General features: G+C 39.2%; 1 protein-coding gene across 2 annotated transcripts in view; it reads left to right on the forward strand.

Moving 5' to 3' along the window:
* Positions 1-3,784: 3,784 nt before the first annotated feature.
* Positions 3,785-19,612, forward strand: part of LOC108242308 (sentrin-specific protease 3-like) — a 25,060-nt gene continuing 9,232 nt past the window's right edge. Inside the window, exons 1-6 of one of the 2 annotated variants that reach the window (XM_017427079.3) lie at positions 3,785-3,946; positions 7,617-7,760; positions 9,446-10,147; positions 10,837-10,950; positions 12,275-12,386; positions 15,376-15,523. In XM_017427079.3, the coding sequence (XP_017282568.1) occupies positions 7,655-7,760; positions 9,446-10,147; positions 10,837-10,950; positions 12,275-12,386; positions 15,376-15,523 (1,182 nt within the window). In that variant the 5' untranslated portion in view covers positions 3,785-3,946; positions 7,617-7,654. The remainder of the gene's footprint in view (positions 3,947-7,616; positions 7,761-9,445; positions 10,148-10,836; positions 10,951-12,274; positions 12,387-15,375; positions 15,524-19,612) is intronic. The other variant, XM_017427080.3, reaches the window with a different exon arrangement.

The raw sequence follows: 19,612 nt of genomic DNA on the forward strand, positions 1-19,612 counted from the left end.
TTTCCTCTACTGCAGTTTCTGTAATAAATCCAAACATCAACATGAGAAAACACGATTAGATCTTTTTCAGAACCCAGTCTCCAAATGAACATTATAGAAGTTTTTGTTTTGTTTCACACACACACACACACACACACACACACACACACACACACACTCTTTTTCTCTTCTCTCGTCTTTTTAAAATGAAACTTCTTCTTTACTAAGACCATGTGGTGACCTTGGGTGTCCTGAGAGGAGCCAATAAATTGAATGCATTAGAAAAACATAGTGTCGTGCAGCACGTGGCTTCCCATGTTTTTCTACAGAGGCGCCTATTATCCACCTCTGAACATGTTTCTTAACTTTACCTTTATTCTTCTTTTAGGTTTATTGCAGTCTGAACAGAAAAGTGCACCCAGACAAATTATACATCCAAACAACCGACTTGGTCACGAGATGTATGCTGTTCTTTTTCTGCTACCAAGTCAGCTTTTTATTTTTCCATTTCATTTTATTTTTAATTATTTGTTTATTTTGTTTTATGTTTATTATTATTAAACCTTTTAGGTTTTAGTCGAGCTCCTCGAGTTGGTCTGGATTCTTGGATCTGACCTCTACAAACCGCGGCAGAACCTGAATCTTCTGATCCCAAAACTGACATGTGACCCAAATCAGAAAGAGTTGGGATATTGTGTAAAATGTAAATATAACCTGAATGGAGTGATTTGCAAATCTCATATACCCATATTTTATTTACAATAAAACAAAGTAAATATATCAAATATTTAACCTCCTAGGACCCTGTGTCCACATATGTGGACATCATTTTTCTCATAGACTGCATTATAAAAGATAAAAAAAAAAAATCTTTGTTTTTACACTCATCAGGTCCCAATCAGCCCAAATAACTAAGCAAAGTTAAAAATGCATTTATTTATTTAAAAATGTATTTATTTATTTATTTAATTTTATAGCAGCAACACATCTCTTTAAAGTTGTTCAAGCTCCGTGTTTCCCTCTGTGAATCATCTCTTCTTTTAACCATCAGTCTGTAAACATCTTGGAGGAGAGCAGCTGCTGGAGGTTTTAGAGGAATGTTGTCCCATTCTTGTCTGATGGAGGATTGTAGCTGTTCAACAGTCCTGGTTTGTCTTTGCTGATTTTATTTTGCTGGATGGGGCACATCTTGTTCTAAAACCTGTAGCTACATTTCTACATTGACAGTACCTCTCCATATGTTTTTTATAAATACTATTTTTACTCAGTTTTTACATTTTAAAACAACAACAAACATCCCATGCACCTGAATCTACCCCTAACAAGCTAATGACAGGCAAACAAGAAAGAAAGAAAGAAAGAAAGAAAGAAAGAAAGAAAGAAAGAAAGAAAAGATCTGTTCAGATTGATCTGACAACCTGTTTTGTTAACATGGGATAAAAAGAGCCAAAGGCCAAAGTCAGCCTGATTTTATTTTCCAATTTAAGAAAAAAAGCACCTCTGTGCTTTACCAGATGTTTAAGCTGCCCATGTTAGAGGCACTAATGCACCCCTATACCATCAGAGAGGCAGGGATTTGAACTGAGTGCTGATAACAGACTGGATGGTCCCTCTTTCCTTTAGTACAGAGAACGTGGTGTCCATGGTTTCCAGAAAAATTTCAAATTCTGACCCCAGAACAGTTCTCCTCTCTGTCTCAGTCCATTTTAACTGAGCTTTGGTCCAGAGAAGACAGCAGAGTTTCTGGATGGTGTCCACATCTGGCTTCTTCACATACATGCTTAATCTTCCCTGAATTTCTACTTTATTTTGAGCAAGAACTTACTGTACTTGTTCGTGACAAAAAGTAATCATGACCAATCAGCTTTAGGCTTCTTTCACACTAAGACGGCAGTTACAGACAGGGCTTAAATAACAGCTAATTGATTATGTAAATTTACTTATTATTAAATTAGTAAATTGATGTATACAGCTTTCAAAGTGTTCCTTTATAGTATATGCAGAGATAGTTACCAAAAATAAAATAAAAAATTGTGATTTTATGATTTAAAAAAAAAGTGTTATACTGTCATATTCCAGTACAGTTTTGTAAATATTTTGATTCACCAGTTGTTGGTGGTAAAGTGATCATTTGTTTTTGTCAACTGTCAAAAAAAAAGTCACAAAGAAGAAGAAAAAGAAAGTTCAGACTGAAGCTCATCCATACCCAGTTTACAGAACAGCCTCTCTGACAGCAGATTAATTCATCCTCTACATTCACTGCACAGAATTCAGATGATGGGAACATCAGTTGTTTTTCTTAGGATTCCTTCATACAGCAAGAACAGTAATACTGAAACAATGATTATCTTCATTAAACTGGAAGTAAAGAGCATTATTAAACAGCAAACTAAAGAAAAATGGCCTGAAGAGAAGAAGAGAGGAAAGGATGGTGGCTTTATAGTATTCAGAGGGAAGTTGGAGAGGTGAGGACTTCTAGAAGAAACTGACTTCAACTGGGCCACTCTGGGTTTAACACAGTGTAGGAAACATGTGGCCTGTGTCGTGAAGAAAAAAACTGTAGTACATGTCATGTAGAGTGGGGAAAAAAATCTAGACTGAAAGAGCAGAGCTGATTTAAAGTTTAACAGAAATAAAAGTGCCTTTTAATCTCACAGACACTTTAAGAAAAAGATCAGATGATGTAAAGTTATTTTTCAATATCTTGCAATAAGTGAAAGCCACATAAGTGGAATAAAACAAAAGCAATATGATATATTAAAATCTCAAATAGTAACATGAACCACAATAAAATAAAGTTTCACCATACTATTATAAAGCCTTTGTGCCTTTTGTGAATTGCATAGTTTCAAAGAATCTCTTAGAGAGGTTAAGTTGTTGAGAAACACAGTAAACATTGGATTAGTTTTGGTAAGTTTACATTCATGCACAAAAAACTGGACCAAAGTAAACAAATTATTTAAGAGGAATTCTTTTGTTTTGTCCTCAATGTGTCACCAAATTTAACCACTTTGTAATCTAAAGCAAATATCTCTAATTTTTTTATTCTCCCACAATTCAAAAAGTCTTCCCAAAATATTTTCAAAATATTGTAGGAAAAGAGAAGATGTTCCTCCGTTTATTTGTCTGTGCTGCAAAAAGTACTTTAATTCTCCACAATATTAAAATTGGAGTGCAAAAAATCATCAAAGGGATACATATAATGTCTTATTTTGAAATGGACCTTTTTCGCCTTGGGTGGGATCGGAAATTTAAGGTAATTTTGCCTTTTCAGAGATGATGGAAAACGTTCTCTGGATAATATAGATCTGAAAAACCTGTTACATTTCTTGTCAACAAAAAGACAGCTTTGAATGGACAAAGAGTATTGCAGAGGTATTGTCACTGTATATAATAATGAACTTTTAATAGTGCAAACAAGTGCTTGTAAGATTGTGTTAATCATATCACTGTATCATTGGACGGTACAGATGAGATTGTATTTACGACTAAAATCAGGAAAATTCAATAAGTCGCCTCTGTTGTCCATTAAATGTAATATAGACATAACCCCTGTTCCAGTCAGTCTTAAGGACTTCTTTTTAATCAGATTATATCTATTGCTTCATATGGGTGTATTGTGAGAGGAGAAATTATGTTTATATACCAGTTGTTCGTGAAACTTGAACAACTTAACAGGTAATTTGGAGACATCAAAGCCACATTTCAAGGAGAAGCAGGTAAAGAAAATTAGTGGATGTTGCGATCCTCACTCCTTACCAGTTGGTGGCGGTAACGCATCATGACGTTGGTTGCCAACCGCCAAGAAAAAACACCCGAAGAAGAAGAAGGAGCTGAACGAATACAGCTGGCTGTTCCACACCTGGTTTAATTCAATGAGGTTTTATAAGTTAAAACTGATCTTTGTTCATAAATAGAGCGAAACTAAACGCGTTCACTATTCAGTCAGAACATTTGGGTCTGAAGGGTAAGCATGTAACCATTATTTCTAATGCTTTACGCTATGCACAAGCCGGGTTTTGATTTAGTTGAGTAGCATGCTAAGTGCTTAGCTAGCCGAGGACAACATGTTAGCTAACACGTTCGCACGGAGCGTCAGTAAATAATCAGAGGATTGGTGTTTCTGAGTTAGTTACATGTTGTTTATTGGGACAGAGAGGGAGAGTTTGTCTGGGTGTAAGTGAGGATGGACAAAGGGCTGCAGACAGCGTGCAGTGTGGGGAAGCTAACTTGGTGAAGCTGACGACGGTGCAGCTAGCTCCCTGCGTGCACAACAAGCGGCGGCTTCGGTGCGGACTATTTCCTGAATGAGTTCCCGGCGAGGGTCGCTTTTTACCAAAAAGCGCTGCTTTTATACGCGCTGTCAAAGCTTTACTTATTTAATGTCTGTTGCTCGGTTTATCACCATGTTGAATTAGAGGCTGGAGTATGGGAACACATTTCAGCAGAGGTTTATGATTAAAACCAATTAATTTAATTAAGTTTGAAAATAACTTTCCAAGATCATGTCTGTAGGGTTAAAAATATGGAAAAGCTACAGCTTTTTTATATAATTAACGTCCTGAATTTCATATGAACAATGTGAAAAGTTTGCATCTATTACTAAAATTTATTTAATTTTTAGAGTTTTTTTCTTTTTTTAATATTGCAATGAAACTTTTAGCAGATGTTTACTGATGGATGTTTAAAATGTTCTAGCTTTTTTCACTGGTTGGTGTTAATCACCTAGCAATAAACCTTTATTCACTCCTATGATTTGTTATTATGATATGAAAAATAGTATTATATTGTTGTAACTATTTCAACATTTTGCTGAAAACATAAGCTAACAGGCTGGTTGTATAAAAAATTCCTTTTCACATTTAGGATAATTAAGGTTGTTGGAACAAAAATTTTAAATTGTGTTACGACTGCTTTTTAGATAGTAAGTAAAAGACTGGATAATAATTGATGCTGAAGGTTATTTTCCCAAAGGTGATCAATGTGGGTTCCCATTATTCCAACTAATAACATTAATGTTTTATTTAGCCTGCTAACATCTCTTCTCCCCCAACAAACTACAGCACAGAAGACAACCCCTGCCACCACACGCTGATAAAAGATGTGCAACATCTTAATGCACACGTGGATAGCAAAATATGGCCTCTTACCTCCTGTTCATATGCTGCTGTAAACAAACAATAATCTGTCGGTTATATTAACAATTAAATAGTTTAGCTGTGGTGAGAATTTATGTAAGGATGTCTCCAGGTGTCCTGGGGGGAGGTCTGAGTTTTCTGTTTGACTAAATGAGTTTAATTAAACTTGGTTTGTCACCATGGTAACAGACTCTGTGAGGTAAAGGTTTTGTAAAAGAAGCCTTGAGTTTCAGCCGCTCTCCTCCCACCTGAAACCGTTGGCCGACACGAGGTGTTCATCTTTCACCAATCAGATATCGAAGCAGATCTACTTTAACCTGACATCAGATAGGGATTTCCCACCCAGATTCGATTTACTGTCATTTACATAAATGTGTTGTTTGTTTGAACTGTGTCACTTTTCATCGGATTCATGTGCACTCTCGTCAAAACTGTTCATCACCAGGTTATAAATTTGCTGAATCAAACATCTCCACAATCACCTCAAAATAAAAACAAATAATTCATATTTATTTGGTCTTTTTTAATTCCTTACAAGCCTACTAATGCATCAGTTTGATTTTAAAACAATCTTTCCCATCAGCTAATGTCTTTCACCTGTGAAAATCTTCCCACCTTAACTAGTCTTGTGGAATTTCCTTCACTGGTTTTGATATTGCTAATGAGTTGCTGCTTGTATAACCCCAATGCTGATAATAGAATAACCCTGAGAGAGATTAATTGGTGTTCATTAGTATTTATGTGTTATTCTTTTAAAAATCTTACAAATGTGAAACATCTGTCCAGAAGCAGGGAATGAAGTAAAACATAGAATTCTTTACAAGCTTATAAATAAAAGTATATGGGCCTTTTTTAGAAAATAATGGCACATTTAGTTTCTTTCATTATTTGAGTTTTAATATAAAATCTAAAAATATATATATTATTATTAAATTGATCCATGTGAATTAAAGAGACAGAAGAACTCAGCTTCACTGTGTTCTCAGAGTAACCTGGTAGTGTGGACCGGCCCAACTCTGTTTCTTTTTTTTTCTACAGTTGCCATTTTGAATCCAGATATAGGAGCTCCATTTATGATGGTTTTGTATCGCACATGTGCCCACACTCAGAGTTATTAAACCTCAATCTAATCAGTCTTTCTGGACCCGAAAAGCCGCTCAGAGTAAGTTAACTCAGTTTGTTAAACCTCCGTTTTGGAACACACACAACCCTGGTTGCTATAACATTCTTTCAGTTTTTGGCGTTTGTACCGGTGGTACTGCAGTTTTATTTCTAAACAGCAGCTAATACTACTTCACACCTAGAATACAGTGGTGGACTGTGTCTACGAGAGCACGCCTCCAGCTTGGATAAAATCTGTGCTTCTAATTAATTTAAAAAAAAAAGGTGCACTTATAAACAACTTTTTATGGCAACATGTAGATGGTGTAATGACTTCATGGTGCATTCAAATACAGACTAAGTTTAACAAGCCACACTGAAAGAATAGCTACTCCTAAATGTAAACAGAAAATTGAAGGTTAAATGTCTAGTTTTAGTTCATAAAAACATAAATACAGATGTATTGTGTTTTTATTACATGATGAAATTTACAGAAACCTCAGGAAGTTCTGTGGGTTGCTGTTCACTTTTTAAAAATGCTCTAAAACATTAAAGTTATGTTGTTATCAGCAAACGTTACTTCAGTCTTGTTTATTAGCTCCCAAAGCACGTGTGTTTTAATTTTTGCTCTGTTTCTCTGCAGCATCTTTGAGTAAATAATTCTCCTTTGTGCGTTCATCCTAAGCCTACAGGAGACACGTCCTGCAGGGGAACTGAAGCCTTGATTTGCTTCATAAATAGTTAAGATGGATAGAAGTCAGTGACGATGAGGAGTGTCTTCATTTATTAACATTAACATGTTGTAGTGAAACAGAGCAGAAATTAAAGCATATGTGCTTTGGAGGCTAATAAATGAGACTGACCTGAATTTTGCTGATAACAAACTGTGACTTTAATATTTTAAAGCATTTTTTTAAAGGTTGACAGTAACCCACAGACCTTACTGAGGTTTCTATAAAACCTCAATATGTAATGAAACTATTTGCACACAATAAAAGTTCTACTGCTGTGTTTTCAGTAGAAATGAGGGCTTCAGCTCAGATTTGGAGAGGGGAAGTTTTAGAATAATGAGTAAAAATATTCATGTTTAAAATGCTCGATACAGCATGTTGTTTTTTTTAGACGGTTTAAAAGAAAATAGTTTAACATCCTAAAACACATTTACAAACTGGCCAATGAAGCAGCTGTCTTCTAGTAGGTGAGCTCACACCAGGATAACCAGTAAGCTGCATCGTGGTTATGAATTTTTCATTTTAAGCATCTATTTTAATGCTTGACAAATTTAAACTGTGCAGTCGCAGCAGTCAGATTCTGTGATTCCGTGAACAAATATGTACGAAAAACAAATCTGATTCAGCGCTGTATGGTTTGATCGTCACTGTGGTTTGTCGTTTGTAGGTGACGAGCTGGCGCAGGTTGTGGGCTGCCCGTGGACAATGAGAGACAGTGGTGGGAGCCTGGCCCAGAATCGCTGGCAGGGAGACCTGGGCTTGACTGCTGTGGGGCAGGACAGCACTGGAGGAGGTGGGAACAGGAATGGTGGTTAGTGTTTAAATGCTAGGCTTGTCTCATTAGAGACTCGTCATATTTTTATAGCTTGTGTGTCTCCACTCTTTTGTTTCCCTGACTTTGACTTTTTCAACTTTCTTAATCTCTGAAATGTACCTGGAGGAGAGAGGAGGCTTGCTTGTAGGAGCTGTATGTGAGGTTACACCAGTAAATCTTTTGTAGATGTCTCCCTTTGGCATCTGCTACATCTGAAGGTGTTGGACAGTAATTAATATCAGTGCAAATGAAACTATGTAAACCAAACAATATCACTGGAATAATACAATTTGTTGATTAAAGGTAAAAATCAGTGCAGAGTTTAAAAAAGGAAACCTACAATTTTCTTCTGACCTTTTAACTCACCTTTTCGCTTAAATAAACCTGAATGAAAGTATTTTAATAATTTCCTCTGCTGTCAGTCTGACATCATAGACTTCGCCGGCTTCTTATCAACAAAATAAAATAAACATCCAGAGTTTACAGTGGTTTTTTCAGATGTTTTTTTCATTCACATTCTTCTTGATTCCTCTCTTCTTTGCTTTAAATAAATTGAACCATTTGACGCAGGAACAATCATTGAGTGAGTGTACAATACACTGTTAATTTGAAGCCACAATTTTAATTACTGCTGGGTGGAATTAAAGCTGCAAAAAGCGGAACAAACACTGAAGTAGAAAAACTTCCAGAAAAAATAGCTTTACTTTCACATACTGTGAAAACCGAAGCAATTTATTCTACAATTCTGTTCTACTGGAGTACACTTTAGAAAAAAAGACTGAAAAATGTGGACCAGTTTCTCAATAATTATTAGTTGTCATCAGCATGGTTTTTAGACCTGGATATGTGGCTCAGATGATTTCTGTCAGAGGAGAGATCCTGTGCTGGAGTCAAAATACAGCTCTAGTGCTCTTGGGACAAAATGGAGACGCCTGTGACACAATTCAGTTGGGTTTAAGATCCCTGCGACAATTCTGTGATTATATTTTGAGAATATTTGTTGCACTAAATTTTTTAAACGTGTAACGACTTTAGCGACTGGACTGTACTCCTCTCCGACTCGCGCAGGGAAATTAAAAACCACTGAACCACAAATATCACCAGACATTCTGGAGACTCCCTCATGAATGCTGTTCACCAGCTAGTTGCAGCTCAGTGAGATACCACCTGGAACCACTTTCACACAGGCACTATGTCTCCTGTCCTTCATCCCACAAACAGGAGTTGAATTCCACATTTTGACCATCTATTTATCAAAAGTCAGTTTTTCTGAACTCTGTCATACAATTAGTGGCTGTGAAGAAAGCAAGACAACTCCACTTTATCGTAAATCAGATTGTACAAATGTGGTCCTCATCCCTCTGAATGTCATATTTACTATTTAAACCAAGGTAGAATTGATGTCCGCTTCATTTGTGTAAACACACATGGTCACAGGCAGCATTGTGTATGTAGAGAGATTAAACACTTGATAAACTTCGATAGTTGAAAAAAAAAATCAATGGTACAATGCAGCAAACGGTTCCAAACATGAACTGTTCCAGTTTTAAACTCCATTTGTTTTTCATGCTAAGTTTGTTTTACTTAAAAGTTACTGATTGACATAAAACTTTGAAGGCTTTCGTGTTATCATTCCTAATTTGAATTTACCTGATGGAATCGTTGCTTGTGTTTGTGTTTAGGTGGGATTCCTGGAGACCACCTCATAGTTCCAGTGTCAGACCACGGTGTGTCCAGCCCCATGCACCTCAGGCTTGGACAGAAGGAAAAGCTGTGGACAGGTGAATACATAGAGGAGGAGGAAGAGGATGGGACAGGTGGGATTGTGCCAATTGGTGATGAGGAAGAGGTAAATAATTTGTGTTCAGATAATCTGGGGGAATTTAAGAGCAAAGGCTGGGAAAACAATGGAGAGGATGAAGATGGTGAGGTCGAAGAGGAAGAGGACCAAGAGAAGGTGGAGTGGGAGGAACCAGAATTTTTCTCCCAGTCCACTGAGCACCATCAATCACAACAGGACCAACATCATGGACCACAACAGTCGGCAGAAACACTTGGCGAGGCCTCTATCAAAAATATTGTCTCCCAGACCGAAGGAAGGGACTTGTTCAAGTCCTACTTCAGCAGATACAGAGCTCTGAGGAGGCTCAGACGCTTGAAGCATCTGCGGTCCCACAGTCTTCCTGGGTTTCAACTCGCCCAACACTGGAAGAGCTGGCGCCAGAAGGCTCGATGGATGTTCCCAGTCGGGCACCATTGGAATCGAAGAGGGCAAAAGAACAAACTGTATGGGAAGCAGAGGAGGACAAAAAGATTTCTGCCATCACTCTACGGTGATGAAGTGGGTGACAGCCAAGAGAAGCAGTTCAAAGGAGCCTACAGAGGTACAGCTGTTCAAACATATCCTCCAACTTTTCTGCCCTTTGTCTTTCAGCCTCGGGTTTTTTTACTTTATAAAGATAGCTCAGAAATGAAGTTTTATTTAAACTTCTTTTTTTGTTTAAAAAAAGAGCAGGATCTTGAGTTGCACTTTTATGCAACACAAGTTAGTGTACACTTGTGTTCAGTTATGGCATTTCAGCCTGTCACTGTACAACTGCACCACAGATGGTTACCCTCACACTTTTGGAAAGCACCTATATTAACTCATAAAAAAGTATATATGAACAGTTCTATAAACTACAATCCCTCAAATTCTGCAGTGCAGACACAAAAAGAAAACAACCTGCTTCTAAAAGGTCCCTTTGCTGTCAAACATATTTTCTTCACGTCTTTAAAAACAAGCAAAACGTGCTACTCAGCAGTGTTTCATTTCAAGTGATCAAGATTGAACATTTTACAAATGTTCTTTGAAGAAAAAAAAGAAAACATGGATCAACACAGAACAGTTTAAAACACACGAAAGACATCAGAGATGTACATATTTGACCATGTCCATTGGGTGCTCAGAGACAATTCCTTTATTTCATGTAATATAATTTGTTGGTGAAAATGAGATTGTTCTTTGTTGTTTCTTTCTATTTCTCAATTAATATAACAAATCTGTTACTAACTTTCAATTTCTGTTTGTTAGATAAGCAGATCAATGGCCCCTTTTCAGACAAGCAGGAAGAAAGAGGAAGACAAGAAGTGGCTTTCAAACCAGTGGAAGTGGCCCTTAATGAGGAGCATACAAGTTGTGTGACTGGTAAGGACCCCAGCTGAAGGCTGTTAGCTCTTTCTCACAGTTCATCCAGCACATTTAAATGTCCATCCAGTTTTTATTACTGTCCACTTAGTGAGACCCATCCACCCACACACTCATCCATTCATCCACCCATCCATCCATTCACCCGCACATCTATCCATCCATCCATTCACCCATACATCTATCCATCCAATTACCCACCTACTCATCCATCCACCTTCATATCCACCACAGATGCACCGATAAATTGGCTTGTGACTGGCATCGACCAATATTCAGCCTGACCAGCCATGGTTGGTGATTGGCCAGTCAACACTCAGAAATTCAATATTTTTCCGGTCATTGAACTCATCACAGACAAACCTGCCTCCTGCTGCACCACTAAGCACCGCTCCTTAGGAAAGTTTTTACTGAGTGGAGGAAACGTGAAGTTAGCTGTATGGACTGTCTGTGGGGTGTTTAAAAAAATTTAATCCGAGGAAGAACATAGGTTTGAGAGGCTGAGTTGGTTTTTAGTGCGTAAGTACAAACAGTTGGTACCGTCTCTCAGATTTGAGAAGAGGCAACTCTTTAGCTCATCAGGAAGAACTTCAACACAGAGGTGCTCAGCCAGAAGCTTCTAAACATTTGCGCACTCACCTGACACCTCTCTATCTGGGCAACACTGATGTAGGAAACTGTCCAGCCTCTCTCCTGGAGTTGGGTTGAAAGGCTCAAGCAACTCATGGAGGTGAGCCTAAATGTATATAGATGGCACTCATCAACCTCACCCACAGACTCCAGCCCCAATCTTGCCACCACAGTAACATTCCATGAACCTAAACTCAATTTATAACATCGAGAATCAACATGCCTGGGGCCCTTCCCTCACTTGCTACCTAGCTCACTTAGCACTCATCCGTGAGTACATTCCCTGCAGATGGTGGGCTCATGTGGAGGCGGTTTCCTGTAGCTTTTCAGGATTGGCTTGGCCGAGCACGGTCACCAAGCACTCACTGGCGCAACACCAAGGCCTGGATCTAGGAGGGTGCCACGGTATCCCTATTCTGGGCAAGGTAACCAGTTGTCTGTGGTCCTCCTTTATCAAGGTCTTTGAATCGCTCTTAGTTTAACATCTTCTCTGAGGCCAGTGTGCCATGGGAAACCCTACCAGGGGCTGGTGCCACAGACAGCGCACTCCTCAAAATCATAGGGGTACTAAAGCCACGCTAAAGTGGTGATTCTTCAAAAGAGAAATTGAAGTGTTAATTTTAGGTGATCAGTGTCGTGTGAATGTTTTAAAGATGGCAGATTATTTATTGTTCTGTTTGCTGCTGCCTTATAGGTATTCTTGAAGAGTCTCTACACCAGTACGGCAGTTTGATCCCTATCCACGTTGATGACATCGTAGAGAAGCTTCAGGAGATTTTCAACGAGAAATTTTCACATCCACACAGGTTAGACGCCCTGAACAGTTCAGCGGGGGTGTTCATGTGTGTTATGGGTGGGCAATTGGATGAGTATATTGACTACTGGTGATTGGAGTCCATCAATTTTTTTTTTTTTAAGGATACATTTTTCCACTTAATTTTAGCTAGGCTAATTTTCTCTTTTGAGAGTTTTGACCTGTAAATGAATGAACTATTCAAATCAAAACCTGGACACATTTTAATACACCTTGATCATATCAAGTTCAGTCAACCTAATCATTGAAATAAAGCTCATCATTGTATTATTTTTATTTTTTTTTCCGTTTGTTTGTTTTGGTAAATGCCCTGAGATTACTTTTGTCCTGCACAGCTGCTATCCAAATGAAACTGATTTGAAAATTAATTTATAATACGGATAAGTTTGGTCTGTACTGGTTCATATTACATTCATTATCTCTCAAGATCTTTTCCTGTATTTCATTGTGGTTAAAAAAATATTAAAAAGTAAATATTTGGCTTGATATTTTAATGTTCAATTATGCAGCTTAAATAACCTTAGAGATTGTCCTGGTAATCAAAAAGCCAAGATAACTGAGTCCTATAGGGTCTGAGATGGAGCTTTTGGATTTTTAGTCATTTCTCTGAGCAATGCACAGTCTGACCTCGGGTTGAATTTGCTGGAACGTCCATTCCTGGAAAGTTTGGTAGCCATCTAAATATTTTTCACTTGTGAATAATCTTTCTCTCTGATGAACTCCAAATAGTTTGGAAATAGTCTATGACCCTTCCCAGACTGATGAGCAGCAACAGCTGCTTCTCTAAGGTCATTGCTGATGTCTTTTCTCCTTGGCGTTGTGTTAACACACACCTGTATTCTTCAGAACAGCAAACTGACTAAACACCTGCTTTTCTAGAGGCGTCGCATCACTGATGATGATCAGTTAATTAATACATCTGATCAGCAGGTCCTGGCTGATATTGAATCCCTGAAATCCTGTAGGAGCAGCAAGACTGGAACCAGTCTCCCCCCCACACACACACACAGACACACACAGCTTTTCTATTTTGGATTTGTTTAATAAATAATAACATGGTGGAATCTGTTGTCCATCCATCCATCCATCCATCATCTGCTGCTTATTCCAGAGTCGGGTCGCAGGGGCAGCAGCTTGAGCAGGAAAGTAACGGACCCCAACTCCATACTCATGGAGCATTCCTCATAGGGTACCCCAAGGATACCCCCCTCGAGTACCCTAGTGAGGGTAAAGAGCTGGTTCAGTGTTCCTTCTGAATCTGAGGTTCGACAATCAGCCAGACTCTCTTCTCCAGCACCCCTGAATAGACTTTACCAGGGAGGCTGAGGAGTGTGATTATCCTATAATTAGAACGGTCTCCCTTTCTTAAGAGAGGGGAACCACCACCCCAATCTGCCAATCATGTGGCACTGCCCCCGATGTCCAAGCAGTGTTGCAAAGGCATGTTAACCAAGACAGCCCATCAACATCCAGAGCCTTAAAGGAACTCAGGGCGGATCTTGTCCATCCCTGGAGCCCTGCTGCTGCTGAGCTTTTTAACTACCTCAGCCCTGGTTATGGGCGGACCCACCCCAGAGTCCCCAGACTCTGCTTAACCCATGGAAGAAGTGTTGGTGGAATTAAGAAGGTCCTTGAAGTATTTTCTTTCACCGTTCGACGACGTGACTGGTTGAGGTCATCAGCACCCCACCACTACTAGACACAGTGTTGGTCAAGCGCTGCTTCCTTCACACTGGATTAAGACTCATTTACACTTTCTATAACTGCAAATTTGGAAAATCTTCTCTTGGCATTCACCAAATATAGTGCTGTGAAGAAGTATTATGAGACTCATTATCAGTTATTACAAACGCTTGATTGCTGCCAAGAGTGGAACAACCAGTTATTAGTTTTAGGCGATAATTACTTTTCCACATAGGGCTAGGTTGATGTGGATACCTTTTTTACCTTAATAAATTAAATCATTTAAAAACTGCATGTTGTATTTACTCAGGTTATCTCCGTTTCATATAAACATTTGTTTGATAATTTAAACAAGTGTGTCAAAAAAGGCAAAAAGAGAAGAAATCTGTGAGAGGGAGAATACCTTTTGGTATTTTCTGTGTCCCCAAAAACACTCTTCTGTGCCCTCACCACGCTCTGTATATCAGCAGCACATTCCCACAAAGCTCCATCACATAAGCCCATGATCGCACCGCACCAGGGGCCCGCCTTGGCAGGATTTCGTTGGGCCGTGTCAGAATTAAGTCGTGCAAGACGATCACAGCTTAGCGCTGATGGTGCGATGGGGTTCTAGCCTACTATGGAAAAGGTTTTTAGAGAGGTAAATGTATTCTCAAACATTAATGAAGTCACACTCCACCCAAGAGCCCAGTACACTGCCAGGTCGATAAACCATCTTGACATGGAAGCTTTTTGCATTCTCAGAACCATCGTGGATCTACCTAGCTCTGTCATTATCATGTGAAATGGAGAGCACACTTGTTTTTTTTTTTAATATCATAGTGCAATCTTTATTCAGTGTGGAGGTATCCTTTTGCCTTGGTATAGATCTTAGCTGCTGGATTGGCACAAAGCACTGTTGCCTGTTGAAAAGGTTTGTCCTCGGGTTGTTTTTTGTTAAAGCCTATAAATTTTACAGGATTTTTCTGCATCCAAAAACATGATTGCACACTGGTAATAACTTATTGTTTTTGGTTTCTCATCTGCATCACAACTTTTTATTTTATATATTTGTTACATTAATGTATCAGCGTAAAATGTGGATTAAAGCGTAAGGAGACTGAGGTGCACAAATGACTTGTAAATGGAGAGTGATCTAAAAATGTCTGTAAAATGTCAAATTCTTCACTGCCGTACTGTCAGAGAGCAGGTGGATTGTGCAGAAATATGTTAGGGGAACACATAGTTTCATTTTGTAAAACTACAACTAATAATACATGCCAAAACACTAATATGCATTTTATTTTGTTCTTTATCAGGAAAACAATGGTCCAACATCTCATACAGTCCTTCCAGCGTTCATCAGGATCGGCCGTAGCCAAAACATTCAGAGTCAACTACAAGCGCCATGTTTTGACCATGGATGACCTGGGCACTTTGTATGGACAGAACTGGCTTAATGACCAGGTACATCAATACAAACTTTAAATAAGAGCGTACTGATTAGTTTGAAATTAATGCTTGTATTAGAAACATTATTACACCCACTGAGAAAAGTTAAAGAGATAATCTGGTCATTTTGAAGCCTCAGCACCATCAGCTAATGTAGTGTTCTTTTACACTGACATTTTTGAGAAAAAGTTGTTTTATTAGCCTGAAAAACAGGAGAAAACTGACACTTGTTTGGCTAGCTATTAGCCTAGCTTGGACAAAGACTTCTGCCCTTTTCTCCATACTCTGTGCTCTATGACTGATGTCATGGTTGATAAGCTACACATAATTCAAAACTATTTGATAGAACATCACTTCAGAAATGACCAGACTATCCCTCCAAATGTCCAGAAGGAGCGATTCATTTTGGATGTAATTTGCTCCATGTGCAGAGCAGGTATGGGTTTGTAAATGATTCAGTTTGGAAGCAGCTGGCAGTCCAGAATGAGCACCAAAAAGCAAAAGTGGTGGCATCATTTGTGAAGTGTTAGTGTTATGAAACAGTTGCTGGAGCGTCCAACAGTCAGTCACAGCAGTGAGGGAAGGTCCCCCAAACACAGAGGATGCCTTGTGCACTTGAAGTTTGGTAGTGGACATTGTAAGTGTTTGCTTGAGGCCGGGTGGTTGTGTAGTTCAACTGCCCATCATGTTGGGGTGAACAAATATTGGAACTAATGGGTATGTAAAGGCACACACTCATCTCAGGAAGGTTTCAATTGCCCGAAAAGGGCCGCCTTAAAGGAGAGATGTCCTATCATGTGCTAAGCATTACAAAATCCCATGACATTTTCACCTGTCACCCAGTCACAAGTATTAGGTGGACTTTTTACAACACCCTGTGTCATCTTCCACCATGTCTCCATGACTGACACTACCAGGTTTTGTTGTTCTATGTGAAGGTGGCATTAATAATATGAGTTAATGTGTCAGAAGAGCAGAGACGCCTGCATTTAGAGTAATCATTGTTGAAAGGAAATACTGGACACCATGTGTGAACCCGGAAGTTGAAGCCAGAGCAGGTACAGGTGGGGACAGTTGTTCTTGTGTTATAAAGCAATATTGTTGATGGGAGTGATTCTGTAACCAGGAGGCTTGGACTGATGATGAGTGGTGTCCTATCATGTTCTGGTATAAATCTCAGTTCTTCTGAGGGAAGAGGAACAATCCCGCCAAAATTAGAAACACACTGGCATTACTCCTGGCATCACAGTGTGGGAAGCCATAGGGTCACCACTTGTACTCATTCAGAGGATCCTGACGACACAGACACACATCATTGAAACCTGCTTCTGTGTCCTACATCTTCAGAGACAGCACCTTGGTACAGTCTTTTAACAAGACAAGGACTGTTTACACGCAGCACGTGGGATTATGTACCTTTATATATCATGTTGTGGTCCTCCCATGGCCAGCCAGGTCCCCTGATCCTTGATCTTTTCCCAATTAAACATGTTTGAGATCAGCTCAAACACCAACTTTGACCCAGTGCTGATCTACCAGATCACGAGTGCCAGATCCAACAACTGTGGGATGACCTGCTGGAGGAGAGGACATGACAACTGTGTCTAAGTTTTACACCAACCTGCTACATGTCTACAGGCGCAAGAAGGGGGCCACACCTCACTAACATGGGACCAGCAGTGTGGCCAATCTACCAGCTCAGTTATTTCTTCTGATATTGTAATCACTGCGATGCAGTCCCATAACCTTTCACCATGAGCTGTTTAACTTCCACCTCTCCATCTGGGTGGTTAGGGTTTTCATCAGTTTTATTTAGTTTGTTTCATCCTTGTCCTGGTAGGCCATTTCAGAAAGACTGGATACACAGTAGCTGCACTCAGAATCCAAGCTCACAAACAGTACTGTGCAAAAGTCTCAATCTGATACTTTGTAGTCTTTAAAGTGATCTAGAGCAACATTTCTAGTTTCCCATGTTTTCTAAAGCTCTTCAAATCATTTTGTTTCTTTTTTTTAACTTATTTTCTGTCTAGCAACTATGCCTTACTCTATCTGTGTGTGTTTCTATCTTGATATCTAGGGCCGATGCAAGAACTGCAAATTTGCAACAGAGTGGAGATTCTATACACAAAGAATGAAAGCAGCTGCCACACCTGCAGTGCTTTTTATTCTCTCCTTTTTGTGTGTGCAGAATGTCAAAAATGCCTAATAATAAAAACAGTAGTATAAACTTTAAATTAGATGAAGGCTCAGTGTGGTCGCCCAGATGACTGCAATCCCAGCAGCCTGCTCAAAGACATCAGTATATTTTGGAGGGGCTCTTTTATGCCAGATACAGGGTTCTGGCATAACCCTAAGTTGGTTCCTCTCAGTATGACATGTAAAGTTTTGTTTAAATTTTATTTTAATGGTCTGTTGAGCTTTAGCATCAAGCTCTCTTATAGACATCAGTGAGGTAGGTTTTTACAGAAAAGTCCGTTTGGATCTGCAGAAACGTCGGAGCTCAGCTTAGACTACAAGAGGCCAGCAGGGGTCCCTTTAGATACTTAGAACAAAGAGATTTTTGTGTTTTTATTTCATGTTTAAGTTGTAGGTAGGCATGGGCTGGTATGACATTTTGATGATTAATAACCTTGAACAAAATTACCACAGTGTCTCAGTATTGTAGTATTACAAAAGTATAAAAATGTATCCCAGTGATCTACTTGCTTCTATTCAAAAGCAGAAATGTAAGTACAAATACTACTGCTGCTTAGGCATCACACATTTCTGTTATACCCATTAATTTAAAGTTATTATAATATTTTGATGCAGAGAGAGCACTAAGTTAGTATCATGCTTTCTTTGTGGGCAGTTTTCAGCCCAGTGACAGGGAGGTCATCTCTCAGAGGGTTGGAGGGTTCTTTCACCACCCAGGTGTCTGAAGTGTCGTTTGGCAAGACGCCTCATTTTAAATCATAATAACACATACATATAAGGATTACTGTCTGACAGTTTCACTAAAATCTGTTCAGTGGTTTGTGAGATATTTAGCTAACAGACTTTCTCTCCAATCGTTTTTAGCAATGTTTCAAACAGAAAAACGGAAGGAACTCTTAGCCATCACGGTATGTCACAGGGAAAGCTGACAGCTTCCATCACAGCAGATTATAGCTAAACATCAATAGAAATGACTGATTTATGGTCATTTTTGTCTTTTCTAAGTCAGCTATGGCAGCCATCTTGTATCAGAATGACTCCAAAAGGTAATCAGTTGTAGACTGGCATCCACTCATTACTTTCTGAGAGTTTCATTAAGATACATTCTGTGGTTCATGAGATATTTTGCTAACAGACATTAATCTCAATAGTTTATGGGAACATTTCATACAAAAACCTAAAGGATCTGTTAGCAGTCACAGTATGTCTTAGGGATCACTGACAGCTATCACATCAAAGTTTAGATCAGTATCTTTAAAAATAAAGGAGCACTGGAGTACATAGCTGAATATTTTACAACCTATTTTGTTTGTCAATGAGGCAGTCAAGTACAAGCTCTACTTCTAGTCCCCTCTTTTTTTTGTTAGTCCTGTGGATGCCCTTATGTGGCCTGATTGTTGGATTTCTCCATGAATAGAAACTTTGAGTCCAAAAGTCTGGTCTGTTAAGATCTGTGGTGTCTTTTCTTTGATAAGGCAGGATTAAAACCCCTCAGGGGCCCCTGGACACAAACACTCAAGCCCCGCCCCCAAAAATCTTCATCACATACCATCCCAAGCCATTTTTCATTGCCATGCTGGATTTTCTGCTTCTTTCTTCGTGCCGCAACAAAACTGATCCAAGATCAGGTAACATCAGTTACAGGCATAGGCGCCGGAACCACTGGGGCCAGGGGGCCATTGGCCCCCCCCACTTTCCGGCCCTGCCACTGCGCTGTGTGTTCCCACCAGACGGCTGCACAGACTGCACGCGACTCTCACAGACTGTGACTAACGTGTCTCTGTGTTTATAAGAGACAGAAGCACAAATAAAACCTACAGCATTGAGATCTGGACCAAATTCTTAAAGCTCCAGTCCAGGGTCAAAACAGTCACCAAAACGTTTCTGCAGATGCGACAGCGCGGAGTC

This window comes from Kryptolebias marmoratus, linkage group LG7 (genome assembly GCF_001649575.2).
Source record: "Kryptolebias marmoratus isolate JLee-2015 linkage group LG7, ASM164957v2, whole genome shotgun sequence".
Taxonomy (NCBI): Eukaryota; Metazoa; Chordata; class Actinopteri; order Cyprinodontiformes; family Rivulidae; genus Kryptolebias; species Kryptolebias marmoratus.